The sequence below is a fragment of the Semicossyphus pulcher genome, unplaced genomic scaffold, assembly GCF_022749685.1.
Source record: "Semicossyphus pulcher isolate SPU_LCO1_2020_fin unplaced genomic scaffold, fSemPul1.0.p SCAF_24, whole genome shotgun sequence".
Lineage (NCBI taxonomy): Eukaryota > Metazoa > Chordata > Actinopteri > Labriformes > Labridae > Semicossyphus > Semicossyphus pulcher.
The window spans coordinates 15,994,799-16,017,500 of record NW_027211698.1 but is presented as its reverse complement, the minus strand read 5'-3'; the positions used below and the strand labels follow the sequence as shown (position 1 = coordinate 16,017,500).

The window sequence follows — 22,702 nt, the reverse complement described above, 5'->3', positions numbered from 1 at the left end:
CAGAGAAGAAGAAGATGAGTGTTTGTGCTCAGACGGTGCCGGCTTGTCGCTGCGGCGCTTGGCGCTGAGTAGACGGATGCTGGCAGGAGTGTGTGTGTGTATCTGTGTGTGTGTCTGTGTGTGTGTGTCTGTGCCTGTGCGTGTGTGTGTGTGTGTGTGTGTGTGTGTGTGTGTGTGTGTGTGTGTGGCAGTAAGCTGTTCTGGGATTCAACAGCCAAGCCTCATTAAACCCCTCTGGAGAGAGAGGAGGGAAAAAAGAAAGATGGAGAGTGAGAACAAATACAGGCAGGGAATGGTAATCAGACAGGCTGGCAGGCACACACACACGCGCGCACACACACACACACACACACGCACGCGCACACACACACACACACACACACACACACACACACACACACACACACGCACACACACGCGCGCACACACACACACACACACACACACACACACACACACACACACACACACACTTCCCTCTCGTCTATTTCCTTCTTGTTTGCTCCGATGTTTCTCTCGTTTACTCTTCCTCTCTCTGTTTTTCTTTTTTATTGGATCTTGTCGTTTACTCCTCTCTCTCTCTCCTCCTCGTGTGCCCTCCATCATCGCACCGTCACACCACCAGGGTAACAGCACAGTTAGCATGTTAGCTCACTGAGGACGTGTCTGCTGGTCAAACGTGTCAGCTGCGATGCTTCATGTGGCGTTCACGTCCCGTCAGGACGACCTGTAGTGACCTTGTGACTCTTTAGCCACCATCAGGTCAGCATGCTAACGTTTTAGCCTCAGCTGCTAATTAGCTAATGTTAGCATGATAACATGCTCTGCTAAAGTGTTACATTATGAACATGGACGTGAGCATGTTAGCAGGTTAGCATGAAGATGTAAGCAGATAGAAAGGGGCCTAGCCCCCCCTCCTGTGTTGCGATTGGCTCATTATACTGATACATGATTGGCTAGAGTTTGTTAACGATCATGATCCTGATTAACCAATCAAATGACTCCTCCTACCCTCCAGGAAGGTCTCCATGGTGGCGCTGTGGGTCATGTTGATTGGTCCTCGTCCGGAGTAGGAGGTGAGGGTGGGGTCGGCGCCGCAGGCCAGCAGGAAACGCACCACCTCCACGTGGTCGTTCTCCACGGCATCGTGCAGCGGTCTGAGGGAACACAACCAGACGAGTTCAAGTCTGAGGAGCAGCTTCAGCCACGCCATCAGCACGCTCACACAGGTACGTTTGTACCTGACGATGCATTACTCTACACACCTGTCTGTCACAAACACCTGTTCAAGTTTCACAAAAATAAACCGGTACCGTCCTGCTCAGCTCATCTGTGATGTCAGACTGTGATGGACGCGTCGCCTCGTACCTGGTTCCATCCTGAGCGCTGCAGTTGACGTCGGCTCCGTGCTCCACCAGGTGGCGTACGATCCCCAGCCAGCCGCGGGCGCAGGCCTCGTGCAGGGCGCAGTACCCCGCGTTGTCTCTGTGGTTCACGTCACAGATCCGCCGCTCCAAACAGTACAGCACCACGTCCTGGACACAAGCAGACGTGTGGACAGCCAATCAGAGCAGAGCATTCATCACCAGGCGTCGTCGCTTCTGATAATCGTTTATGGAGACGCAGTTTAATGAATCTGTTTGTCAGTGGAGCTCATTACACTCTGACAGGAGACACCTGAGGTTCACCTGGAGCTGCTCTCCTGAGCCGCCACGAGCTCACGATCGATACTTTAGAGAGGACACGAGCTCACAATCGATACTTTACAGACGACACGAGCACACGATCGATACTTTACAGACGACACGAGCACACGATCGATACGTTACAGACGACACGAGCTCACAATCGATACTTAAGAGAGGACACGAGCTCACAATCGATACTTTACAGACGACACGAGCACACGATCGATACTTTACAGACGACACGAGCTCACAATCGATACTTTACAGACGCCACGAGCTCACGATCGAAACTTTACAGATGACACGAGCACACGATCGATTCTTTACAGACGACACGAGCACACGATCGATACTTTAGAGAGGACACGAGCTCACAATCGATACTTCAGAGAGGACACGAGCTCACAATCGATACTTTACAGATGACACAAGCTCACAATCGATACTTTACAGACGCCACGAGCTCACAATCGATACTTTACAGACGCCACGAGCTCACGATCGATACTTTAGAGAGGACACGAGCTCACAATCGATACTTCAGAGAGGACACGAGCTCACAATCGATACTTTACAGACGACACGAGCTCACAATCGATACTTTACAGACGCCACGAGCTCACGATCGATACTTTAGAGAGGACACGAGCTCACAATCGATACTTCAGAGAGGACACGAGCTCACAATCGATACTTTACAGATGACACAAGCTCACAATCGATACTTTACAGACGACACGAGCTCACAATCGATACTTTACAGACGCCACGAGCTCACGATCGAAACTTTACAGATGACACGAGCACACGATCGATACTTTACAGACGACACGAGCACACGATCGATACTTTACAGACGACACGAGCTCACAATCGATACTTTACAGACGCCACGAGCTCACGATCGAAACTTTACAGATGACACGAGCACACGATCGATTCTTTACAGACGACACGAGCACACGATCGATACTTCAGAGAGGACACAAGCTCACGATCGATACTTTACAGACGACACGAGCACACGATCGATACTTTAGAGACGACACGAGCACACGATCGATACTTTAGAGACGACACGAGCACACGATCGATACTTTACAGACGACACGAGCTCACGATCGATACTTTACAGACGACACGAGCACACGATCGATACTTTACAGACGACACGAGCACACGATCGATACTTTAGAGACGACACGAGCACACGATCGATACTTTACAGACGACACGAGCACACGATCGATACTTTACAGACGACACGAGCACACGATCGATACTTTACAGACGACACGAGCTCACGATCGATACTTCACAGACGACACGAGCTCACGATCGATACTTTACAGACGACACAAGCACACGATCGATACTTTACAGACGACACGAGCTCACGATCGATACTTCACAGACGACACGAGCTCACGATCGATACTTTACAGACGACACAAGCACACGATCGATACTTTAAAGACGACACAAGCACACGATCGATACTTTACAGACGACACAAGCACACGATCGATACTTTACAGACGACACGAGCTCACGATCGATACTTTATACTTATAACTATTTAATTCTTAAAGGTGTTCAACGAAACACTGAGAGGAGACGACACGCTGAAGAGAGAAAACCCCCCCTCTTCCTCTGCTCTCCAAATGCCTGCAGCGTGTGCGTGTGTGTGTGTGTTTGTGTGTGTGTGTGTGTGTCGATGGATGACGGCTTCATTTGCAAACCGAGCTCGTTAGCTTCACCGCTGCACCTCAACGAGGGAGAGAGAGCGAGCGAGGGAGGCAGGGTGACACCCGCGAGACCTGACAAGAGCCGTCACACGGCACATGAAATACTCACACTGTGTGTGACAAATGCCCGCACACACACACGCACACACACACACACACGCACACACACATTTGTCTGCCTCCAAACGATTGGTCCGATCGTTGAATGTCAGTAAAGGACTCTGATTCCAGCTGATGAGACCTGCTGTGTTACACCTGAGGTGTGAAGGCTTCATCCTCTGAGGAGCAGGACAACGTTCCAAACAAATAACAGGTCAGACTGAAGTGAGTTTTGTTGTAAGAACACGCAGCATGTTGGCAGGACTACGTTTCCCAGCATGCCCCATAAACCTCCAGGAGGAGTTTGGTATTTCACAATAACAGAGAGATAGAGAGAGACAGAGAGAAAGAGAGAGAGAGAGAGAGAGAGAGAGAGAGAGACAGAGACAGAGACAGAGACAGAGAGAGAGACAGAGAGAGAGCCAGAGGAAGGGAACTGTAATCTCGTTCACCTGGAAGCGAGGGATTCAGAGGACGAGAGGTGTGATTGTGTTTCGTTACCTCGTATCCCAGGCGGGCGGCGCGCTGCAGCAGTGTCTCGCCGGCGTTTTTGTTCACTATCAGGCGGCGGACTTCAGGAGGGACGGGCCGGGCGGGGTGTGTGTGCTGCGGAGAGGGAGGACAAGGGCTGGGCGAGCAAGGCGGAGAAACCTTAGTGTGGAGAGAGAGAAAGAGCGAGAGAAAGAGAGAGAGCGAGAGAGAGAGAGCGAGAGCGAGAGAGAGAGAGAGCGAGAGAGCGAGAGAGAGAGTGAGAGAGAGAGCGAGAGAGAGAGAGCGAGAGAGAGAGAGCGAGAGAGAGAGAGAGAGAGAGCGAGAGAGCGAGAGAGATTTATATCAGTAAGCAGGATTGTTTTATTACCACAAAGCAATTACATACACAATAAAACCTGCAAGCTTTTCACACAGGTCCTCTCTCACACACACACACACGCACATTCACACACACACACACACAGGGTTTCATGACTGTGTTGAAAATAGCGCTGTCACCACCTCTGCTTCCACGACTCTGCTTTTTTGTGTGTGTGTGTGTGTGTGTGTGTGTGTGTGTGTCTGTGTGTGTGTGTGTGTGTGGGTTAAACCCTGAGGCTGATGACAGCGAGCTGAGGAGGAGGAGGAGGGGAAGGATTCATGAGCGAGTCAGAAAAAAATGAGGATCCTCTCTCTCTCACTGTGTGCATGCCTCGCTCGCCCGTCTCCTCCTCCCTCACCATGTTGTTTCCTCGTTGCGTGTGTTGCTGTGTCTTGTTGTGTTGTTGTTGTGTATTGTTGTGTATTGCCGTGTCTTGTTGTTGTGTTGTTATTGTGTTGTTGTTGTGTTATTGTTGTGTATTGCTGTGTATTGTTGTGCTGTTGTGTATTGTTGTGTTGTTGTTGTGTATTGTTGTGTGTTATTGTTGTGTTGTTGTTGTGTATTGTTGTGTTGTTGTGTATATTTGTGTATTGTTGTTTTGTTGTGTTGTTGTTGTGTATTGTTGTGTTGTTGTTGTGTATTGTTGTGTATTGTTGTGCTGTTGTGTATTGTTGTGTTGTTGTTGTGTATTGTTGTGTGTTGTTGTTGTGTATTGTTGTGTGTTATTGTTGTGTTGTTGTTGTGTATTGTTGTGTGTTATTGTTGTGTATTGTTGTGTTGTTGAGTATATTTGTGTATTGTTGTTGTGTATTGTTGTTGTTGTGTATTGTTGTGTATTGTTGTGTATTGTTGTGTGTTGTTGTGTATTGTTGTGTGTTATTATTGTTGTTGTGTATTGTTGTGTATTGTTGTGTGTTGTTGTTGTGTATTGTTGTGTGTTGTTGTTGTGTATTGTTGTGTGTTGTTGTTGTGTATCTTTGTGTATTGTTGTTGTGTGTTGTTGTTGTGTATTGTTGTGTGTTGTTGTTGTGTATCTTCGTGTATTGTTGTGTGTTGTTGTTGTGTATTGTTGTGTGTTGTTGTTGTGTATCTTTGTGTATTGTTGTGTTGTTGTGTGTTGTTGTTGTGTATTGTTGTGTGTTGTTGTTGTGTTGTTGTTGTGTGTTGTTGTTGTGTTGTTGTTGTGTATTGTTGTGTGTTGTTGTTGTGTATCTTTGTGTATTGTTGTGTGTTGTTGTTGTGTATCTTTGTGTATTGTTGTGTGTTGTTGTTGTGTATCTTTGTGTATTGTTGTGTGTTGTTGTTGTGTCCATACAGAGCAGCTTCTGTCAGGTGGAGTCCCACAGGGCTCCGTGTTAGATCCTCTGTTATTATGATAATAATAACTTTATTAATCTCTCTAAACAGTCACTCTTCATATGCAGGTAAAATCATAGGTGTCACGTTTCAACCATAAACAAACCTTTAGTTTTAAATTGACCAAAACGTAAATGGAGTTTTGAATGTAGAGAGATGGAGATGTATCCTGAGAGGTCACACGGTCAGCTGTTGCTCGCTGGACGTGTTGTTTAGGTTAAAAACATGTCTTTACAGATGAATAACGATCTGAAGCTTCGTCTCTCCTCAACCGTCTGTCTTCAATAAATATATTTCATGTGCGTTCTAAAGACGATGACCAGCCGTCGGTACAGACGATGAAAAACTGCATCACTGAGCTGCTGACGCCACGGCAACAGTCTCCGCTGCTTAGCAGCCAGACAGCGTGTGCGTGCTAATGTGTTTTTGTGTGTAATGTGTGTGTGCAGGCGTCTGTCAAACGAAGCCGCACGCCGCCACGCATCAGCAAACAGGATGCGAGCTCTGCCCCGGAGGTGTGTGTGTGTGTGTGTGTGTGTGTATTTTCTCGCGCAGCAGACTCAAACAAGGGGGAGGAGGGACGAGCGAGAGCCGAGTGAAAAGAGAGAGAGCGTGAGACTGTGTGTGTGTTTTGGCGTGTGTGTGCGTCCTCGCTGCCCTGAGGAAATCTCTGGTGCAGCAGCTGTCAAAACGGCACAAGCCGCCGCCACACACACTGAAACACACACACACACAGACGGGCACACACACACACACACACACACACACACACAGACGCACACATGGTACATGTGGAGAAAATTATTCTTCCTCCATAACCTTCAATCACTCCCTCCCTTCGCTCCTTCCCTCGTTCACTCGCTCTCTTCACTTTAATCTGCAGTGAATTGAATTACACACTTGCGCACGCACATTAACACACAAACACACAGATCCACACAAACACACACACACACACACAGAGTCGTCCCTGCTGAGTTTTCGCAGCGAGCTCCAATCAGGACGATAATTGCAGCGATTAGAGAGAGAGAGAGAGAGAGGGAGAGGAGGGAGAGAGGGGGACAGAGAGGAGAGAGAGAGAGGGACAGAGGGGAGGGAGAGGGGGAGAGAGAGAGGGAGAGAGAGAGATAGAGAGAGAGAGAGAGAGAGAGGAGAGAGAGAGAGGAGAGAGAGAGAGGGAGAGAGGGGAGGGAGAGAGAGGGGTAGGAGAAAAGTAGTTTGGACTCGGACTCGTCTGGACTTGGTGGCGGTTTTCCTCCTGAGTGAGTCGGACTTGTTGGACTCGGACTCGTGGGGCTCTCTCGGTGTCACACTCACCAGCTTCAGAGGCTCGACAGACTCGTTTCCCTGCTGCTCTAAACGACGATAAACTAAACGAAACTCTGACATCAAGTTTCCAGCAGTGAACCCCGCCTAAACCCCGCCCCCAGCAGTGAGTGTCCAATCACAGCTCAGCAGGTTGGAGCAGATCGAAGGTGTTTAGTGTTGTATAAAGCAGGAAGTGAGCGTGCGTGGACTCGTTGACCTTCAGAGACTCAGAGACGTCCTCTGATGATGCTGAAACTTCCTCCACATGTTCATCAGAGTCACACAGACAAAATCATTAAGCGCTCCTCACTGACCTTTCTGCTCCTCTCCTCCCGCTCTTCATCACTTCCTCCTCGCTCTCCCTCCTCCTCCTCCTCCCTCGCCGCCTCTCCCCCCGTGTGCTTCGCCTTGCAGAGACGCTTCCCCTGCGGTTTGCTGAGCTCGTCGCTGCAACAGAACCGGGACGAGGAGGGAGGACGAGGAGGCAGGGAAGGGAGGAAGGAGGAGACTCTGCGGCTCTCCCTCAGCTTCTGGTGCTTGTCCTGGAGGCGTGAGGAGGCGAGGGAGGTGAAGGACGCAGGGGACGGCTGTCGGAGGGCGGAGCTGAAAGGTTGCCGGGGGAGATGGGTGGGCGTGGAAGGCGGGGCCACGCGGAGCACTGAAAGAAAACACGGAGAGAAGAAGTCATCCTGATGTTTACAGCAGGCTAGCATCTCTGTGAGGCTTTAAGCTAAATGCTAACATCAGCATGCTAATCCCAGTTAATCTGCAGTAAACAGACCTGCTCCTCCTCGGAGAACATCTTATCACATTTCAGTTCCCATCATGCTTTGGGAGACAAACAGGAAGTATAGAGTCAGCGGGGCCAATGAGGGCTCTGTATGTCAGGCGTGGACCTAGACTGAAGAGTCCCCAACTTCTAGTGCGTCTCTTTAAGGACTTTTATTCTGAAAGAACAGCAGGTATGAGACATCCTGAGAGAGTGGACTGCTCCTGGATCATCTCTCCGACCGGCGCCGTCTCTCTCCCTCGTCAGGTCGCGATCGTTCTGTATTACAAAATTAAACTCTCTCTCTCAGTGAATAACCCGTGCACACTCCGCTCTCGTGCATGAACTACGCTGACACAGCTGGAGAGACTTTTAAGAGACACAGCGGAGAAATGTTAAATCAGACAGGAGTGAGAGGAGAGCTCTCCTGTATCCATGTGATCGTTGCCGTGGATACGGAGAGAGTGGGCGGTCCTTAATGTGGCCCAGGACACATGTGCGTTCACACCAAAGACTGAATAAAAAGATGGCCGACATGACAGCTCCCTAAACGTGAAGCCAAACCCTCTCTATCGCCCCCTGCTGACAGGCTGCAGTATAGCTCTTAAAGCCCGCCTCCTCCATGTTAACAGATGGGACATGAGTCAAACTATAAAATCAAAATACACGTCAAATACATTTTTCTCAAACATGGTTTCTGTCATTATAGTTAGTTCTTATCCTGCTGATTTATGTCACAGTGTTCATTTTTCTGACAAGTTTAGTTGTAATTAGTTATTTGATGCTGTCAAAATGATGATTGACAGCTCTGTTGACCAATCCGGCTCCTGCAGCCGATCAGTTCCGGGTGAGCAGAGCGGAGGACGAACGGCGAGAGGAGACGTAACTAAAACAATCACTACAGTCATTGAAGTTTCCATACCTGTGAACTTTAACCTCAGACCAACACAAGAAGCTGTTCTGCTGTTAAACACGCCGGCGTGCGGGATCCTTGCTGTAAGTTAAGTGTGTGTTTGGGTTAGCGGAAGTGGCTACGGCGGCTCCACTCGCCGATCTCTACTGCACAGACTCTGGCTCACCATCAGAAGATGGCAGCGCCTATCACAGGGCTGTTCTGGCATCACTGTCGTACAATGAGAGCAGATGGAGACGCGTCGTCCATCTACATATACATAGAGGTAGATCTGGTTGTGTCATTGAGTCACACTACCAGACGTATGTGGATAAATGTGTCAGACCACCTCCGTATGTGGCCTGAGTGATCGGATGTGAATGCATCTTCAATCCGTCCTGGGAGCGTTCACACCTGTCGTTAAGGCTGTCCAGGTGTGATCCGATCACCAAAGCCACATGTTGATACCAGGTGTGAACGGGGTCAGAGACGGTTTCATGTCTGTGTTCAGAGTTAAGGAGTGTGATCAGCTGCTCAGGCATCGTGTAACCAAACGTGACAATTACACCTGAACGCAGCACGATCGACTTCCTCTCATCGTCTTCTTCTGGAACAAACTCACAACAAACGAGCCGCTGTCTGTCCGTCAGCGAGGGGCGAGTTAGAGAGGGAGGGAGGGGGGGAGAGAGAGGGGGAGAGAGGGAGGGAGAGAGAGAGAGGTAGGGAGAGAGAGGGAGGGGGGGAGAGAGAGAGGGAGAGACAGAGACAGAGAGAAAGAGAGAGAGGGAGAGAGGAACAAAGAGCCTCCTCGCATGAGTGGAGGCGAGCGTGAGGCGTATGAGCGGGCGAACGAGGTAGCAGAGTGGGGGAGGGGAGGAGAGAGAGAGTTTTCTGTTTTCCATTGCAGACGCCTGCAGGACACACACACACATACACACACACACACACACACACACACACACACACACACACACACACACACAGCCAGAGGTTGTTTCGTGGAGTCACGCAGCTTCTGTCTGAATTATTTATAAGCAAGGACACACACACACACACACACACACACACACACACACACACAGATGTTTGTACACTCGGACTCTCTGTGAACGGGATTAACATTTACTGCACGTAATGAGGGTGTGTGTGTGTGTGTGTGTGTGTGTTTGAAACTACTTCATATGACTTTTTCATCGCACACACACACACACACACACAGTGTCAATTTGCAGAATTTAGTGTTTTTTTAAAGTGTGACATCATCAGTATCTCTGACTTGTGGCCACGCCCCCTAAAGAGCGAGATCGTGTTTCAGTTTGTGGAGTTTGTTCCTCAGACTCGTCGCTCACCTGAATCTCAGTGACACCTAGCAGACAGCTAGCAGCTCCCACCTGTCACTCAAAGAGGCCACGCCCCTAACGATGCATCATACATCATAACAGCTGATAAACAAACGTAGTTCTGTAAACACGCCGATCTCTCCCTCCGAAGAACTCGAGTTCATTTACAGCTCACATGAACACAAACAACGTTAGTTTGTGTTAACGTGACACCTGACAGGTACACGGAGACTCTGAACGCAGCGCTCAACACACAGGACGCTGCTCGCTAACACACCCCCTGTGTGTGTGTGTGTGTGTGTGTGTCTGTGTGTGTGTGTGTCTGTGTGTGTGTGTCTGTGTGTGTGTGTGTCTGTGTGTGTGTGTGTGTGTGTGTGTGTGTGTGTGTGTGTGTGTGTCTGTGTGTGAGTGTGTGTGTGTGCGTGTGTGTCTGACAGCTCCATCTGGGGACGTTAGACAGCCATTAGCACTCCACAGGTTCATAACCGCACACACACACACACACACACACACACACACACAACACACACACACACACAACACACATACACAACACACACACACACACTCACATACACACAGTCGGTGTGATTCGACTCGTGAGCTCTGACAGTCACAGAGAGAAAAGACACGAGACGAGGAAGAGGAGGAGAAGTGATCACAGCACAGAGGAGAGGTTTTACCAGCTGCTGCCTTCACAGTAAAAGCTGCCTTCACAATAAAAGCTGCCTGCACAGTAAAAGCTGCCTTCACAATAAAAGCTGCCTTCACAGTAAAAGCTGCCTTCACAATAAAAGCTGCCTGCACAGTAAAAGCTGCCTTCACAATAAAAGCTGCCTTCACAGTAAAAGCTGCCTTCACAATAAAAGCTGCCTTCACAGTAAAAGCTGCCTTCACAATAAAAGCTGCCTGCACAGTAAAAGCTGCCTTCACAATAAAAGCTGCCTGCACAATAAAAGCTGCCTTCACAGTAAAAGCTGCCTGCACAGTAAAAGCTGCCTTCACAATAAAAGCTGCCTGCACAGTAAAAGCTGCCTTCACAATAAAAGCTGCCTTCACAGTAAAAGCTGCCTTCACAGTAAAAGCTGCCTTCACAATAAAAGCTGCCTGCACAGTAAAAGCTGCCTGCACAGTAAAAGCTGCCTTCACAATAAAAGCTGATGAGCCCAGCTAACGAGGGACGTTCTAAAAGAGCTCGTTAACGTGCGCACACCTTCCTTCCGACATGTTTTTGAGCTCTCAGCGTCACCGTGACGACACAGAGTATGTTTACATAAAGGCTCAGTTTCATCATGTTTCATCATGCGGTGAATATTGATCACTTTGATTCTGTCAGAGAGAAGGATGTGCTCGTGAAGCACAAACAGCATTTAGAGATAATGTTATGTCTGTACCTCTCGGGTCATCCCTCCTCATAAACGTGGGGTCACACCAGCCTCCGTTGACCTCTGACCTCCCCCTGACAGCTGGGACGTCCATTCTGAACTTCCTGACTGGCTCTGCTGACCTTTGGCTGGAGGGCAGCCATTGGCTGAGCTCCCCGTGGAGGCGGGGCTTGTTGAGTCTGAGGCCGTTCAGCTCGATGCAAACCTTCAGCTTCTTCACGTCGTCCAGGGTCGAGTCTGCGATGGGTAACAACCAATGAATGTTCAGGAGGGACTAACCAACCATGATGCAATGATTGAGCCATGAATAATCACACTGTGTTGTATTTATGGGTTCTGTATTATGAGAACATGAGTGGACCCAGTACAGAACCATGTGGAACACCAAACTAAATGTGCCGAAGAATCTGAGCTGATAAAACTGAGCGTCTGAGCAGCGCCCCCAGCTGGCTGTTTACAGAAGAGCACACTGGTGACTTCATTTAAATCAGGCTTACATCCCCCCGTTCTGCTTTTCTTTACTCAAAGTTATGAGATCAAAGTCAAACGTACGAGAGCAGCATCCTCTCTTACCGTTGGTTTTCTTGTCTTGTTTCGCCGTCCTCTCGTCCTCCTCTTCCTCCTCCCTCCCTCTCTTCAGCCGGCTGCTGATGATGCTGCTCTGGTGAAAAGGCTCCAGACTGAAGATGCGACTCCGGTTCATCGCTGTGCTGAGATGTGACCCTGTGAGTCCGGGTGTGGAGGTGTTTCCCTGAAACAGGCCTCTGCATGGGGACAGAAACCTTTGTTGTTGTGTGACAGAACTCTTCTCCTCTCTCTTCTCCTCCTCCTGAAGACCTCCTTCTTCTTCCTCATTGTTGTCCTCCTCCTCCTCCGCCGAGCCGTCATCCTTCTCTGGGAGGACAGGGAGGTAGGCGTGGCTGCACGGCTGCTGGACAGGGAGGCGGCTGTGAGGACAGGATGGACGGAGACCTACACAGACAAAGACAATCAGTGCAGTCCTAAGAGAAGAGTCCTTCAGTCTGATCACAGCTGATCCACAGGAAACCCGACACACAGATTCAGGCCCAAGCCCGCCTGTCTCAAAGACAGAGGAGCTTCTCTTAAAGCTCATCCTCTGGACGTCTCCTGTGGAGTACCACAGGGTTCTGTATCAGGTCCTCTTTCATTGTCTGCATTTGTCTACAGCAGTTTGCAGACGACGCTCTGCTGTATGCTTTGGTGATTCCTGCTGCTTTGACTTCCTGTCAGTAATCTAACAACAAACCTGGGTCGCACATGAAAGTGTTTCTTCTGCTAAGTTTTCCAACATCTGAATCGTGAGGAAACAGCAGCTGGCTCGTTATGAAGCCTTTTAATGGCCGTGGTCAGATAACAATCATCATGTGACGTCATGACATCCGGACGTGAGACTGTCCGGGTGTGAAATGATTCAAACCTGCAACCTTCATTTCACAGGCTGCTTTCTGTCTGTGTACTGTGACCTTTGACCTTTGACACATACTCATTACAGCAGAGCAGCTAAAAAAACATGAAGAATGATTAATTATCCGCTGATCGACAACCTGATCAGAACGTCTAACGAGCCTCTGTGTGAGTTTAGAGTCTGAATGTTTTCCTCTTTGCTTCCTCAACAAAATGAGGGCAGAGCTCGGAGAGAGCGAGGGGCACGCAGAGTTCAGTGTGTGTGTGTGTGTGTGTGTGTGTGTGTGTGTGTGTGTGTGACAGAGACACACACAGAGTGCACAGAAAAAGACAAAGAGAGCGAGCGACTTCAAGCAAGTGAAATGAACCTAAAAAAAACAAATATGTGTGTGTGTGTGTGTGTGTGTGTGTGTGTGTGTGTGTGTGTGTGTGTGTGTGTGTCAGCGCCTCTCCGGAAATCCTCTTACCTCTCGCTGCCTCAGCGGCGGCTGCAGAGTGCGTTCTTTCTCCTCCTCCTCCTCCTCCTCCTCCTGTCCTCCCCTCACTCTGCTGGCAGTGCTCCCACCCTCCTCCTCCTCCCTCTTTCTTCCTCCCCTCCTCCTCCTCCTCCTCCTCCTCCTCTTCTTCTTCCCTCCCTGCATCTCCCTCCTGGCCCGCTGCCAGCTCCGTCTCCCCTGCTGCTGCTGCTGTCATCACTTCCTCCTCTTCTCCTCCTCCTCCCTCCTTCTCCTTCAGCTCCAGCTCAGAGAATCGCAGCATCGCACGCTGAGAAGACAGAAAAGGATGAAAACATCAGTGAGAACAAAACGCTTCAGCGCTTCCTCTTAAATGTCAGTTTGTTTACCTTTGACCTCCCTGACTGCTCGTCACTTCAGAGTCACTGAGAAGTTCACGTCTGTCACTGTTCAGCTGGACTTTTTCTGCTGCTCTAACTTCTGTTCAGGGTTTATCATCTTTAACAGACGACTCTTCAGCTTTTACAGTGTTTACATGTCAACTGTTTCAAATGACACAAAAATCACGTATTGTTAACGAGGACAGAAGGCGGTTCAGCTTCGAGCGCCTCAGACTCTGTGATCGACTGGACGCCTGAGTGACGGCAGGTCTCTGTGGTCGGTGTTTGGAAGACGATTCGGTCCAGCTCAGCGTCTCTGGCTGAACTCTGAGTGACTCTCTGATACGAACAGGTGAGTTCTGTTCTCTCGGCAGCTGGAGCCTCGGGAAACTTCACGAGTTCAAACCAGAAAATAAAAACTTTCAGAAGTCTGTGACCTCGAACTCTGCTGCTTTGAAGGAGAACTAAAGTCCCTGTTGGTGTTTGAACACAAAAACTGAGTCTGCTGGAAACTCTGTGAAGAGCTGCTGCTGAGGGAAACGCACACATACAACACGCGGGACACAGACACAGAATCAAACAGCGTTCCTGATCAGCGTGCTGCTCCGGGCCTTCAGCCTCCAACAAACAGCATGCTGCAGATTTGAGCCGCTACAGTTTACATCTCAAATCAGTGAAACAGGATCGTGGAGGAAAATTAACCCTTTGAGGTTTCCAAAGTTTAACCTTCCACCTGTGATGTCAGAACTGACGCGTCCGCTCACTAACTCACACTCAGCATTCAATCTGTCATCGTGTCGGGATGTCTCACTGCTGAATTAAGAAAGAATAACCTTTGACCTGACTGATTTTAACAGGACTTAAACTCCGTCCCACAAAGACACATTTCCTCCAGAGATAAAGACGAGTATCCAGGAAGTGCAGACCAAACGTGGTAACCGTTGGTAACTGCTCCCTGTGCGCTCCCTGACAGGCCAGTGTGTCCTGCTCCCTCCCTCCGCCCCGACCACAAACCCATTTTAAAAATTAATGGGCCGTGAAACGATCTACAAATCCATCCAATGCTGCCGCCCGATCCACCAGCACCCAGGGGCGAAGGACGAAATGTGAGTCAATTTGAGCTGTAACCCCCCTCCACCTCCACCTCCTCCACCTCCAGGAGCCACGACTGAGCGAGCACAGAGGCTTCCAGGGGGAATCGACAGCTCAGCTTTCTGTCCAGAGAGTCTGAATGTTGAGGAGAGACAGATATTAGTAAAACACGATCACTCCTCAGGACGTGGTTAACCCTCTCTGCTCCAGTAAACAAGTAGTCGAGGCTAATCTGGACTCCAACAGGAGGATGAGGAGGGTCTCATTAAAAGCACCTCTTTCCTTCCTCCCCCGTCTGCCGAAGGATGGAAGAGGAGGATGAAGAGGGGGAGGAGGATGGAGAGATTCAGTTTGAGTCGAAGGAGGGATCTCTGAGGAGGTGAAGAGACGAAGGATAAAAGAGAATAAGGAGGATGTGAAACAAACATAAAGCCGGTGTTTGCTCCTGACTCGACCTCAGCACCACACAAACATTTGAAGACCGAAAAAGAACAAAGAGAAAAGGAGGAGGAGGTTCATCTCCTCCTGAACCTCCTTATGCTGGAATATTCTACGTATTCTATGTGAACTACATGTCCTACAAGAGTCAATCACCTCCTCATTCACTCCTCCCACCACATCCTACGTCTACAACAAGTCGGCAACCAAAAGCGGAATCGTCAGCGCCGAGCATAACTGTGTTTCCATTTGGCAATAAATGGTGAAACTATGCTGAGAGTGTTCCCGACTGAAATGGTCTCCAACCTGGATTAATCAGACCTTTTGTTAGAATACTGGACGACTTTGTAAAACCCAACTGGTCTCTGTGTTTTCAGTGATGTTGCTCGGTTCAGGTCTCCGCCTCGGACACATTCAGATCTGGAAGGAAGCCGTAAACTCACTATTGATCCATCCAGGGGGAAGAACCCGACTTTTGGCTTTAGAGAAAAAGCTTAAAGCAGTAACTCATTGAAAAGTCTCCACTGGTGACACCTGGTGTAAAATAGTTACTCATTGGGAAAAACACAGCGTTGTACAACAGAGTGAAGTAAAGCCTGTTTCCTCCCAGTCTAGGTGACTTGAATTGCCTGAATGACCAGTAAGCAATCGATATCAGAAGACAAACCCAACCAGGCAGCACTGGCACGATGATGACACTTCAGACCTGCCCTCTCTGTCTAGTTGACTGATCGTATGTATAAAAAACTGGACCTTACCTGGAGTGCTCTCTGCTCTCGGCTCAGCTTGCTGGAGTCGGCGTACAGCTCTGTGGTCACACATTTGAAGCGGTCACCCACGTAGCCGGATGAGTTAGCGATCCGTTTAGTGAGTCCTGAGCGCCGGCTCTTGTTGCAGCCGGGACCCTCGTCCTCGTCTGTCTGGTAATCCATGCAGTCCTGGATTTCTTTCTCCCTGTCTCCACAGATGTCTGTGGTGAGGCTCTGGTTTGGTTCGGTCTCATGGGAGGTGAGGCCTTCAAATTTGAGGTCTGGTCGTTCTGGAGACAGATCTGCAGAAATCCTGTTAAAGCCTCGATTGGTTGGATTGCCAGGTGAAAAGTACTGACAGGTTGGACCTGGAGGATAACGGTTTCCATACGTGGGGACACTGAGATTGTTTTTTACACAGGTCTGATTATTTCCAAAAGACTGGCCTTTAGAGAGGTTACTACTAGAACTGATACAGTTCTCTCTGCATGCAGGAGCTCTGGGATTGATGTTCCCACAAACTGGGCGCGTGGCATTGTGGTTTTCACAATTGGGGAATCTGGGGTTGATGCTCCTGCAGCCTGGAGTCCCAGGGCTGATATCTTCATGAGTCTGCTGTCTGTTGAACATTCTGGGTTCACAAGTTGGTGCCCTTTGAGCCAGATTTCTGCAACATGGTCCCACAAAATCTCTATTGACAAAATTCCGGCTATTTATATCTTCACTGTTACACGTAGGACTTCTTGGGTTTAAGTTAACACTCAGTGGGACCCGGTTGTTCACATTCCCCCCAGCTTGAACCCTAGGATTAAAACTCCTACATGCTGGGACCTGGGGACTAAAATCTCTAGATGCTGGTCCCTTACTGCTGCAAAGTGGACTGTCTGGAGGACAGTTGCCCCCATAGGCTCCGACCCTCTGGCTGTTGTCTGCACACACTGCTCCCATGATGTTGTTAGAGTCTCTAGGACAATGTTCTTTACTATCAGGACACATAGAGTCACCATTTCTGGAGGGACTGTGCTCAGGGTTTACTGAGGCATCTAACTTGGCTTCTTCATTCGCACTCTTTCTATCAACACCACTATCCCCAACACTAGTAACACTCATTATCAAATCCCCAGCATCACCTGAGGCTCCAGGTTTACATTTTCTAGAAAATTGATGCAGAGAAGTTCTGGCACAGTGCATTGTCTGCTCCTCTGGAATGTCTGGGAATGGACTCAGTGACTCCTCCTCTTCCTGGACCTCCTGTGAGATGACTTCACTAGAAGGTGGAGATGAAGAGCTGTGATGAGGAGGCTGGGGTAGGGATGTGTGGGGTTGTAAGCCTCTTCTCTGCTCCACAGCCTGGCAGGGATTGAGGGCGTTTGGAGGCCATGGCTGTCTTTTGTGGATGTGGCTACCACCACTTATGCCATTCTTGGAGGAATCTTCTCCACCATTAGACAGGGAGCTGTGCTTGTTGCTGGACCAATCACCATCTGCCTCATCACGCAGCAGGTCAATACAAATTAAATCCTCTCTGGCAGAAGGGGGGGGTTTGCTTGAAGCCTTTAAAAATTGACTTGTGGACTTGTCCCTCTCGTTATCACTCTTGAGTGAGCTGTCCGCATCTGGCCTTTCCTGGTTCCTGTATTGTTCTGCTCTCCAGGTTCTTTTCTGGTTTTGGAGTTGGTCAGGACCTGAGCTGGAGGAAACAGGTGGAAGGACCACCTGAGAATTCTGGTATGTCATGAATTCAGCCTGGTTTGGATGTACTCCATATGATAGGCCATGTTTTGGTGCAAGACGAGGTGGATAAAAGTTACTGCTGCCAAGCAACACGGGGTGAGGGTATACAGGCCCTTTGCCTGGTATGGTCATGCGTTGCAAGGACATGCTCTCAGCAACTGAGTATGGGATGTAGCGGTTTGTGTAACCTAAGCCAGGAGGGAGGTAGGAGTCACCATAGATCTGACTGGAGGAGTTTCCGTTTTGCGCGCGAGACTGCGACTGCTGCGAATGAAGGTTGATTTCTTGAGGCTTTGCAGAAGTGCAGCTCTGTTTTCCAGGGCTTGTACGAGTTTCACCTTTACTGTTTGGATTGACTTTCGCCAAATCAGAAGGGGGGGTTCCTGGCCAATCGGCTTTGGCCTTTGGAGAAGGAGATGATGCAGACGGTCTTCCCCCTGAGGCCGGGCTTGGGACACTGGTTATCTCAACTGTCATGGAACTGGATGAATCCTGAAGCCTCGGATGATGAGGAGCATTGTCTGAACTTTTGTTGTTCGTAAATTGAGGTCCTCTGCTGTGGTCAGAGCTCACTGTCAGTGAAGATCCCGGAACAACCCAAGGGGAGGACACAGTGCTGATCATTTCAGGTTGATCTGGTATCTTTGTAGACGTGCTAACCAGTAAGGGTTGACCCTCCTTTTGATGCTGGTCCTGATTGGCTAACAACCTGTAACGTGATGCTGGTAAATACCCCGACTTGGACAGAGTCTCTAATTTGGATGGGAATCCGTTTGAGAATGCCTCCAACTCTTTGGCGGACAGATCCAATGGTTTTTCCCCGGGGTTTTTGGCAGGTTTTTGAGGTACAGCTCTGTCCTTTGATGTCTTTGCAGGTGATGTACACCTCTCTGCACTACAGCTGGCATCTTTGGTCTTGTTGCTGCCTGACTGCACAGAAGAGCCGTGCTCTGAGCTCAGGCTATCAATGTAAAAAGGATGAGACACTAAAAGTGAGGTTGAGGATGAGGAGGTGCTTCCATAAAGGGACTTCTGGAGGTCTGTGGCGGTGTTGGTGAGGGGTTGGGTAACTGGTGGTGACTCTAAGGTAGCAGTGCTAGCTGAACTGTTAACAGGGGCATCACTACCTCCACCACTGCTCCTGCTCAGAGTGTTTTTGGAGGAAGTTGACTGATTGGACTTTCCCCCACAGCTACTGTTGCCATGTTGTCGCTCAGTATTCTGAACAGCCTGAGTCTTGGGTTCCTGCTGGATCTGAGGACTGATGCTGAAGGCAGACTGTTCCTGATGGACCTGAGGACTAAGACCTTGTAAGGCCTTGTCCTGGCAGTGGGGCAGGGGTGAAAGGACAGCAGACGCTGGAGTGGCAGCAGGGATCCTGATTGGAGGGCCTAACGGGGAGGAGATATGTGTCTGGGCATAATGAGGCAGGTAGAAAAGTCTGTCTTCCCCACGTGTGCTGCTTCCTGCCCCTGTGGCACACAGAGATTGATATGCCAGCTGCTGGTGAATGAAGGGTGATGGCTGAGACAGGAAGGACGCCTTGTATGCCATGTCCAGAAAGGGGTACATTGTTGCATCAGCATAAGGGCTGATCCAGGGCAATCTCAGGAAGCTGCTGGCACCATTCAGGCTAACTTCTGACTGCTTGTTATTGGGTAGGACTCTGCGGTCCAGCCCCAGGCCATCACCTCCTGCAGCAGGGACAACCAGGGGTTTCTGCAAGCCAGGGGGTTGGCTCTTATAAAGTCCAACATATCCATTTGAAGACTTTTGGCCATCCAACATGTTTACATCTGGTTTGTACAGGAGATCATAGCCCAGCGGGTGAGAAGTGCCAGCCTCCTGGGGCTTGTTGGCAGAGAGGGGATGGATGCCGGGATAGAAGATTCCTCCATGGGGGCGGTAGCTTTCACCAACCAGAGCACTGCGGTCGATGCTGAGTGCAGCCAGTGGGTTCATCCTGTAAGATGTGCTGGCATCCACCTGTGACATGGAGAGGAGAGTCAAAGTAAGTAATAACTAGTCTGTAACAGCAGTGGAACTCAACAAGTCAGGTTTTAACTCCTTAAGAAAGCATGTTTACGTTTTCTTCAGAAAATTAAAGGGACCCCTGAAGGATGACAACAAGTTTCCCCATAGCTTTAATAATGAAACCATCTGGACTCTACGAGGGAATCTATGTCCAACGTCCAGCACGGTCAGCTGGATATTAAGTGTCAGTGCAGTATTGATTTAATCTTTGCTCCAGTATAAACGGTTAAATTCACCTTTCAAGGACGAACAGAAAAGAAGGATTTTGTCCATTTACAGAATCTCCTCCACCGAACACGAAGACTGTGATTTTATTTCTCCTTTCATGGAGTAAAATACGAGCAGCCTTTTTTTAGTATTCCTGGATGACATACAACGCCCGGAGCATTTCTCTCTCTCTCCCCGACAGATCCGGGGCGAGAGAGGGAAAGAGGAAGCATGAGATAAACAAAGGGAGGGGGAGAGACAAAGAGAGAGCAGAGCAGTGAGAGAGAGAGGGAGAGAAAAAATGGAGGAGAAGAAACAGCCTAATTGAATTTCCTGTCACACGGCGTCATGAACCATCTCTGATTGGCTATCAGCCGCAGGGCCATTAGGAAATTATCCAGACAGCTGGGTGGCCGCCTGAGACGTAAAGGAAGGAGAGATACTTCACTCCCTCTGTTTTTCAGGGCACCAAAAATAAATTTAAGGTATCCAAAAAAATTCAACTCTGATTACCAAGAGTTAATGAAAGAGTTCTGTACAAAGATCTCAATTTAAATCTCCTTATAGTGAAACAGTGAAGTGTATGTGATAAATGAGATGAGAGAGGTGGATCACAGGATCACAGCAGCTGAGCTCTCCGAGCTGAAACTATGACTTCATTCAAATAATGCAGCAGCTTCAGTTACAGTGACACAGAGTGATTCCAGCTTTGGGCCTGTTTGTGGTGAACTGTGTACGCACCGACGCTTTTACACAAATGAAGTTCCTAAAGGATAAATAAAAGCTAACACAAAGTTGACCTTTGACCTCACCATGCTGTGAGCCTGCAGGTCTCTGGTCTCTGCTTCAGACGGGACGGTCCACTGCGAGGACGCCGCTCAGCCCGCCATGACTGCGACAGAGAGAAAAACCACATGAGAGGAGGAAGTTTGAAAACACTGAAACCAACACTGAGGTTTGAGAGCGCGAACAGAGGTCTCACTCGGTCATAGAAACTGAAACATCTTCAGTTCTTGTATTCCTGAAAAGTTCGATCTGAAACCAGAGCACGGCGGCTTTCCTTCAGAGCTCAACATATCGTAAGGTATAAAGGTTCTCAGTTAGCCAGGTGTGCTCACGTCTTCACACGTCTTCAAACCTTCATTCATTTCAACAACAAACCTTTAGACCAGGTAACGGCTGGTTGAGAAGCTCTGTTGTTCCTGTCCACACTTGGAGACGTGTTGGGACTTTTAACTAAAATAAGAGATTAATAAACGTCCAGATACATTCACAGACCTAAAGGCCGATAGTGTACGTCTCAGTTCTGAAGTACAGGGTTGGTTTGTGTTGGTTTGTGTTTTCTTGGACTGAGAAAGGTGTGAAAATGTTTCTGCTTGTTTCTGAAGGTTCAATGCAGACACAAAAAGGAGCTTTGTTTGGTTTCAGCAGCCGATTCAAACAAATACAGCAGCTTAGGTTTCATCTCCTTCGTCTTTAAGTTACAGATTTATGACATTTTCCTTCAATTACATCAAAATGTAAAACGAGGCTGAAGAAGGAAAATCAATTGATCCATTTTCTTGATGCAACGAGCCCAGAAGAAGCTCAAAGTGAACCTGTTTTTCATGTCAAAATTCTAAAGAAAGTGAATGGGGTTTGGTGTGTGAACACAAACACAGCTCCGTCTGCAGCGATGAAACAAGGCTTGACGTCTCTGTGTGTGTTTATCGCCCAGCCGGAGGACTGATAAGGCATGTGCCTCGTTTCCCGAGGAAGTCATAATCCAGCAGAGAGAAATATCAGCACACACACACACACACACACACACACACACACACACAGTGATTGATGGCTGTTAGGGAGCTGGGATTTCAATAACGCCTCTTATCTGCAGAGTATTGAAGGACAGCTGTGTGTGTTTGTGTGGTGTTCAGGCTCATCCATCAAACCACACACAAACACACACACGCACACACGCACGCACACACACACAGTTGGATCTGCTGAGTCCTGTAGATTTATTTTCTCCAAACAAACCAAACCTCATTCAAAAAAATCCAGTTTTTGTGCTGATATCAGAACTCAGCGGCTCCCCGTCCACACACTGAATATTTATACTCTAATGAGAAGTACTTTTTCTGTGATGCTTTAAATACATGAAGTACTTTTACTGTGATGCTTTAAATACATGAAGTACTTTTACTGTGATGTCGTAATGAATGATTAACAGGATGTCTTTTATCAGTTTGATTGTTTCATATAAAAGTAGGAAAAACAAGTTTATCAGAGACATTTTAATAAACAAAAGTCTCTTTAAAAATAAAACTTTAAACTCACCTTTTGTTCTTCTTCTGTGGTTTTTTTCCGTCCAGTCTTTTAATTGTTCACTTTTATTCGTTGTAATTTTAAATCCATCCGGTAATACAAGAAACTACTAATTCTTCTTCTTTGGTGCCAAAGTAAATAAATCCATCTTCATCGATCGGCGTGGACGCGCACGTGCACACTCACAACCCGCGCGCTCACAAGCAGGCAAACGCACGCTCCAAAATAAATGAAAATACAGGTGTTTATGAATGAAGTCTGGTGAGAGCCACGCTGCGACATGCTGAGCACGCGCACACACAGGTCATAAACAAGGTGTCCGGAGCCGAACAGAACTCCGCCTGAAAAACAGCAGATTTAAGGACAGCAGCAAGAGGACACACACACCTGGGCAAGCACGCAGATTCACGCGCACATACTCACGCACGCGCTGTGTGTGTGTG

The 22,702-nt window shown here is 48.6% G+C and overlaps 1 protein-coding gene across 1 annotated transcript in view; it reads right to left on the bottom strand.

The window, feature by feature from the left end:
• Window positions 1-19,691, bottom strand: part of LOC138603288 (BCL-6 corepressor-like) — a 28,762-nt gene extending 9,071 nt beyond the window's left edge. Inside the window, exons 1-8 of the mRNA XM_069674968.1 lie at window positions 15,987-19,691; window positions 13,331-13,628; window positions 12,012-12,410; window positions 11,448-11,675; window positions 7,367-7,710; window positions 4,037-4,186; window positions 1,369-1,535; window positions 1,012-1,157 (exon numbers count right to left, since the gene is read on the bottom strand). Of these exons, the coding sequence (XP_069531069.1) occupies window positions 1,012-1,157; window positions 1,369-1,535; window positions 4,037-4,186; window positions 7,367-7,710; window positions 11,448-11,675; window positions 12,012-12,410; window positions 13,331-13,628; window positions 15,987-19,673 (5,419 nt within the window). The 5' untranslated portion in view covers window positions 19,674-19,691. The remainder of the gene's footprint in view (window positions 1-1,011; window positions 1,158-1,368; window positions 1,536-4,036; window positions 4,187-7,366; window positions 7,711-11,447; window positions 11,676-12,011; window positions 12,411-13,330; window positions 13,629-15,986) is intronic.
• Between the last annotated feature and the right edge of the window lie 3,011 nt (window positions 19,692-22,702).